The following is a 7,179-nucleotide window of genomic DNA, read 5'->3' on the forward strand; positions in this document are numbered from 1 at the left end:
TTTTAATCTTTTGTGCATAGCAATGCCTGCTAGTTCTGCTGTACTTAAGAGAATCTTCTCAAATTTCTCGTTCGTGCGTAGTAAATTGAGAAATTGTTTAGGTTTAGAAACTGCATCAAAACTTGTCTTTTGATATATATTACTGCAGAGTGCAAACAATGTAATGTTTGATTTTGAATGGTGATAATTTTGTAAATAAATTGTTTACTTTGTTTAGCATTTAATTTGTTTAGGATTTAATTGTTTTTTCTATGAATTATCCATTGTATGTCAATCTCAGTACTTACTTTTATGTCATTTTCTGAATTTCTACCACAAATGTGGCAGAAAAGGGGTTTCTGCCATGCCAGTTTTAACCGGTTTCTACCAGTGGTTTTAACCACCTCGGAAGAAACTTGCCAACCTTGCTTATTGATGTTAAAATTAGACATTGATTTAAGCTTTTTTTTTTAATTGATCATTATATTTAAGAATAGTTGTGTTTAACTATTTCTAGATTGTATACAAATATTGTAAATTGCCTACAAATTTTAGTGATGTTAAAATTACACAATTATTTGATTTTTTTTTTTTTAAATCCTACAATTTAAAATGACACTGAAAGACTTTTTTTTAATCAAAAAAATGTTTTCTAATTTTTTTATTACTTATAAATGATTTCATAGCAAAATATAGCAAACCATATAAATGCTTCGTTAAAAGTTTCATTGTAATTTTTGTAAAAAAAATATAAATCAGATTTAAATAAAATAAACTAATATAGTTTTTAAAAGGCAGTTGGTTTTAAAGGGATAATAATACTGTGAGAAAGTTTCCAAAAATTATTATTTTTTAATTTTTTTATAATTGAACAATAAGCATATTCAAAAACATTTTGTGTAAGTTTAAGAGATATAAGAAAATAAAGCTTATGTTTTAAGAATAGGGAAATACTTAATTTAACTATTGAAATTCAAAATTTACTGAAAATTATTAATCTAGTTTTTGAAGGAAATTTGTGTTAAGTTTTACATTCCTTTAATCATATTCGAAACATTTTTTACCATTTTAAATTTTCTTAATGTATGCTCCTTTTTGGCAATGATGAAATTAATAGGGTTTTTTTTTTTAATGATAGTCTATCTGCTAAAAATATTTATTTATTGTAATTTTTTTCTATTTTTGTGACTTTGCTGAAGCTGGTGTCTTTTTTGTTTCTTAAATCAGACAGCTGACATTTTGCGATCTCGCATTCAAGCACTCCTGATTGTGAACTAAAACTCAGAAATGATTAAGAAACAGTACATTTAAATTGGTGCACAGATAAATGATATACATATTCAAAAACTTTAAATGTTGCTTTCTCTAAACAGTGTTTTCTTATTGATGGACTTAACTACATAAAATAATTATGCTTTCAAAGACAGAAAACAACTTTCCAAAATTCTAGGAGAAAATTATATTTTTGTAGTATTTAAAACATAAAATTATCTGATTAATTCTAAAAGTCAAGTTTTACTTTATCGAAACAGAAAGCACTGGCTCAAGTCAGTTTACTTTACTATTTTATTCTTCGAATATAATAAATATTGCATTTTCTCTCCATATTAGCCGCAGTTTTGAAGTATGAAAACAATGTGATGAATATTCGACAATTTAATTGTTCTCCACACCCCTACTGGTTGCCAAATTTTATGGATGTATTCACATGGTCTCTTCCTTTTGTTGGAGAGAAGGGTATGTATTATATATAGATGCAAAAGCTATTTTTTTTTTATGATGTACTAAAATTTGCCACACAACACAAATTAGTGATGTATGTATATTTTTCAACAAGTACAATTTTTAGTTTTTCCATTTTCTAGTTTATTTAATTTATTACATTTACATGCATTTTTAAATTTTCTTTTGTCCATACAATATTAAACTCTACTTTTCTTTATTAATCCCCTAATTTTCTTAAACATTTAATTTATTGTTCAAGTGTTTAAAAAATAAATATCCTCTGCTGTGCAATTTTCTGTTTATCATTAATAATTTGTAATTGTAAGGAAATTTTTTTATATTTTAAAGAATATTTTAATTTTTCTACCGAAGAATATTTGAATTTAAAGAACTCTTAATTGACCCATATCATAATAAAATCCAAATAAAACAAATGCTATTTCAAAGTAATTACATATAATTTCAAAAGTATCTTGAAAAAGATCTAAATCGTGATTTTTAAAAAAAGATCTTTTATAAAATTCTGAACTACCTTCATAAAAGAGTCTTTCACATTGTTTTAAAATTTAGAAAACAATTCTTTAACTCATGATCATTTTTGTGTAAATGATTGACTATATCACACAAAAATCCAAAAGAATATAAATGTGAAATTTGCAAAAATTACTTTCATAGTTATTCAATACATTTTTATATTAACCAAAATTATTTTCACCAAACCTCGTTCCTTTCTTTTTTTTTTTTACAAATTCTAAACTGGTTTATATAAAATTTTTAAAGATTCGCAACATTATTATGAATATAATTGTCTTAAGTTAACTACAATACATAATCATAATTTTGTTTATTTTAGTCAATATTATGTTTTAAAACAATTCAAAAGATTTTCAAATTTCGTTGTTTTTTTCAATTCATTGTGGGTTTTATTATTTAGAAAAATAATCTATTTTAATTTAGTGACTGAGATGCTTCTTAATGTGCTCAATATTTGCTCGGATGATGAACTTATGTCTGAAGGAGATGATACATTTGAAGGTAAGAATCAAGTTTTGTTTCTTTTGCATATTGTTTTGAATTTAAATTAAGTATTGACATATAAATTTATTGAATTTGATTATAAAATAATATATTTTTTAAGGTGAAATGATAAAACATGTATTGGAATTCTTAGAACATAAAAAAAACATCACATTTTTAAGTAGATCTTAAATTTACAATGATACCATTACTATAGTTGTTATAATATGGCAATGATATAATTATAAAACATATCTGTCCATGGATGGCCAAGAGTTTATGTGCCCAGCCCAGTTTTCTTGACCCTGGGCTCTGGGGGTTAGAAGCAGATATTTCGGTTGGATTATCAAATTTGGAACCCTCAGTGATTAGTTCCCAAACATGCTTTTACTGAATAAATATTATTTAAATTTTTCATTAAGTTTCTATGATCTAGTTACTTGATAACAAATTAGCAAAATAAAAGTTTCATGAAGTAATAAATGTAATTGAATATGAATATGCAAATCTGCATTCTTTATACTTTATTCTCACAAGAATTCTATTAAATTTTTTTCTACTTTGTAAAAATCATTATTGTTGCTGGAGTTTCAACTATGCAATTAAGCATCTAGAGCAGAGGCCGCCAAAGTGGTCTATATAGACCCCCAGGGGTCTATTTAACAAAAGCTGGGGTCAATTTGAGACAGGGGGGGCGAATGGGGGTCGATCCGAATCGGAAGGTTCGATTGTGGGTCGGGGGAAAAAAAACAGTTCTCAATACGCAAATCACACATACCTAATTAAGTATGTAAAATTTGTGAATTTTTTTTATAATTGACTCAATATCAGTTTCTTTATAAAACATAAATTAATAAACGTATATTTATTGGGGTGAAACAAGTATTTACGTACCACCGCGCTGTGGCACGAACTCAGCGCAGTTTATAAGTCATATGCATATGTGCGCTTGTCCAAATGTCACGTGTGACGAGCATTGACGTTACAAATGCAAATATCATACACAGTTTCAGCTGTCTTTGCAAACTGTGTTGAATATTTGCAGTGTCATTATTAAAATTTTTATAGTTTTGGATAATTAATTATTGTTTCGTTAAAACCGTTCGTTTAGTTTAGATATCAATTTCAATTATCAATGCACAAAAAAGAAGGTAAGCATTAATAATATGGATTAGTACAGCCTGCGACAAAACTATAGCACACTTTGTATTTTTTTACGAAAATTACAAAATGATGAAAATTAAAATTGACCAATTTTGAACCCAATATACGAACCTTGCAAAAAAACACCAGGCACACCCATCTCATTGATCAAGAAGCAGTAAATCTTTAGTTGCTTTTTTTATCATATCTACTTATGCATAGTTACTTATTATTTAATAATAAGGTATTTAAATTTCAATATTAATATATTTTTCATAAAACTATTGTTACACAATGTACTATTACTTTAATAAATGTTTAAAATCGTAAAATAAATGTATAAACACAGTATCTAATAGAGTTTTATTTTAATTAACAGAAAATTACTTTTGTGGGGGTCGATGGAGATTTCGAAAAATCATATAGGGGTCGATGATCAAAAAAGTTTGGCGATCCCTGATCTAGAGCAAACTTTATTTATTCATATTTTAATTTTTTTTCTAAGTTGTGGAAGAGAGTTATTTGTAAAATAGTTTTCTAATATATAAATATTTTTTAAATTGAAAGTTTTTTACAACTATCATACAATCATGATGCTCAGTATGGTGCTAAGAAAGAAATTTAATTTCTAAACACATCTTTAGTTGTAACTTTTTATAACTTTCATTTGTCCATGTTCAGGACACTTGGTCTTGTATATAACTTTTGAAAAAACTTGAATTTTCGAAAAGAAAAATCACTTTTTCTTAAATTACTCAATAATGTACTTTGCTAGGGTCATAAAGGTGAAGCAATGTTGGGTAATATGGTTTGCATTGTACACAAGCGACCTTTGCTTTATATACAAACTGGTACCCATCTTGAAATCAGCAAATCAAATTCCATTATGATTAACTTGATTGAATGATGACAAATTCTTATTTTCATTAGTAGGACAGCTATTCATAAGATCTGCATCTTAACCAAGATAAGGTATTGCATTTGGCTCGAAATTATGTAAAAAAATCATATAGCAAAGCACAATTGAAACAAGTAAATTTTTTATTAAGCTTAATTTGAAATTATCCAAATGTTGGAAACTTGATTTCTAAATCAAACTATCAAAATATAAATTTAAGCTGGGCATAACCTAAAAAAGGGCAGTTACGATAATAATTACATATTTTGTTAAGTTTCATGAAAGTTCATTTAAAATTTTTATTATTCATAACCAGAGGTCTGCTAATCTTCGTCTCGTCACGGCCCCTGAAAAATTATAGCTTGTGTCCAATATTTTAAAAAAAAGTAATCTATTTTTAGTTTTAAGCCTAAACTTCTAAATATTTTATGGAAGAAAGAAAATGGTTTTAAACATAATTCCATACTTCTGGACAATTTCTTTATTTTTAGATATTAAATTAATAGAATAATAGTAATTGTGTAATTTCAGTTGAACTATTAGCTGTTTTACTACTTTTGATTCCATGACATGCTGGCCTTAAAAATTAGACCTGTCTCTTGGAATTTTGTTGACCATTATCCCCTTTTTACTATTTTGTATGTCACATATCTCTGTGATAAGTTGCAGTGATTTAGGGTGCATAGCAATTTTAAAAAGTACTTAAAGGTGCTTTTTTTTAAGCACTTAGAGGTGCTTTTTTTTATTCAGGATTTCTAAAAAGCACTTAATTTGCTATTTTTTAAACAGAGATATTTTTGCTGCTTGGATTGTCGTTCTAAATTACAAAAAAAGCATGATTTTCGCAATTGTCTCTGCAATATTTACTAGTTATTTTATCTAGATTATGTAAAGTTTTTGAAAATGTTTGTGAATTTTATTGATTTTATGTTTATAAATCAAGAATTTTTAATGATAAAAAAAATTTCTTTATTGCTATACAGATCCTAATTAAAAAAATTTTTTAGAAAGTGATTAAAATATTTTTTGAGTGCTTAAAAAGTACTTAAACGGGGCTTATTTTTTGTTGAAAATTCTTGCTACACATCTTCTGATAAAAAAAAATAGATTATGTCGTATTTTATAATATTGTTCAAAAAATATTTTTTGATAACTGTTTAGGTGGTGCTGGAAGTGCAAGAAAGGAAGTTATAAGGAATAAGATTCGTGCCATTGGGAAAATGGCTCGCGTCTTTTCAGTTTTGCGGTCAGTGTTAGCTCTTTTATTTGCTTTTTTCTATGAATCTTTACGTTATTGAATTTCATACTACAGCTAATTCATAGTAGCTGTAACAGTAAGTTATTATTTTTTTTAGAGAGGAGAGTGAAAGCGTACTTCAACTTAAAGGCCTCACACCTGCTGGCACATTGCCAAGAGGAGCCCTTTCAGGCGGTAGTGAGACTTTGCAGAACGGTAAGTAGGATGAAGATTTATTATTAGTGAAATTTTTTGATAAAGGATTTTTTTTGCAGTCTCTTTTATTAATACTTTACTTATTCTTTGCTGTTACACTTTGAGTCTGAGTTGTATTGTCTATTCTACGCTATTGCAGGGATGAGATTTTTCTGCTTTATAGCGGATTTCAGCTTTTTTCACTTTTATCTCTTGTATTTCAGCTTTATTATCAAAAATTCAGATTTTTCTAAAAATTTCACTTTTTTTTTATAAGCATTCCGCTTTTTCTGAAAATTCACCGATTTTCAAAGAGTAACAGAAAATTCAAACTACATAGTTACCAATCCTTTCTCATTTTTACTTATTTTGGCTATTTTCTCCCCTTTTACTCCAGGGTTCCCGCGGCCTTGAAAAGTACTTGAATTTCATTTTTATTTTCAAGGGCCCCTAGAAGTACTTGAAAATGATGTTAGATCCTTGAAAATTTCAAAATGACCTTGAAAAGTATCGAAAACTCAGGAAAACAGCTCTATTTCCAGTATTTCTATGTTTAACTTTTTGACGCGCGTAAGTGTGAGAGAATGACTTCCCCGTCTTTCAGATGATGACACGTATTGTTTGATTTTAGGATTTTATGTACGTTTGGCTGATTTTAGGAATTTTAAATATTGGGAACTGCGCCAGATTCTCACAAAGTCTCGATTCTTATTCAGGCGATTTTAATATCAATCATCGATTTTCGTATTAGACTTATTTAAAAATTATGTGTTGCAGGGATGAAAGACTTCCACCAAAAAGCGGAAATCCGCTTTTTTCCCCCTATTTTGAAAATTTCCGACCATGCTCCCAAAACTAAAATTTTTGGGAAGTCCTATTGGAGAAACCCAAGCCGCCCGAACGATAGTCGGATTACCGCGACTTCTGCTATAGAGTGGAAAGGAGTCTAAGCGTTTCGTTACGAGCGCCGATATTTGATTTTTTT

The 7,179-nt window shown here is 27.9% G+C and overlaps 1 protein-coding gene across 2 annotated transcripts in view; it reads left to right on the forward strand.

Moving 5' to 3' along the window:
• LOC107447630 (serine/threonine-protein phosphatase 2B catalytic subunit 3) overlaps nucleotides 1-7,179 on the forward strand; it is a 32,347-nt gene that overhangs the window by 17,305 nt on the left and 7,863 nt on the right. For both annotated transcript variants that reach the window (XM_016062587.4, XM_043039535.2), the window contains exons 9-12: nucleotides 1,591-1,716; nucleotides 2,662-2,739; nucleotides 5,924-6,008; nucleotides 6,118-6,215. In XM_016062587.4, coding sequence (XP_015918073.1) covers nucleotides 1,591-1,716; nucleotides 2,662-2,739; nucleotides 5,924-6,008; nucleotides 6,118-6,215 — 387 coding nt within the window. The remainder of the gene's footprint in view (nucleotides 1-1,590; nucleotides 1,717-2,661; nucleotides 2,740-5,923; nucleotides 6,009-6,117; nucleotides 6,216-7,179) is intronic.

Source organism: Parasteatoda tepidariorum, chromosome 10 (genome assembly GCF_043381705.1).
Source record: "Parasteatoda tepidariorum isolate YZ-2023 chromosome 10, CAS_Ptep_4.0, whole genome shotgun sequence".
Lineage (NCBI taxonomy): Eukaryota > Metazoa > Arthropoda > Arachnida > Araneae > Theridiidae > Parasteatoda > Parasteatoda tepidariorum.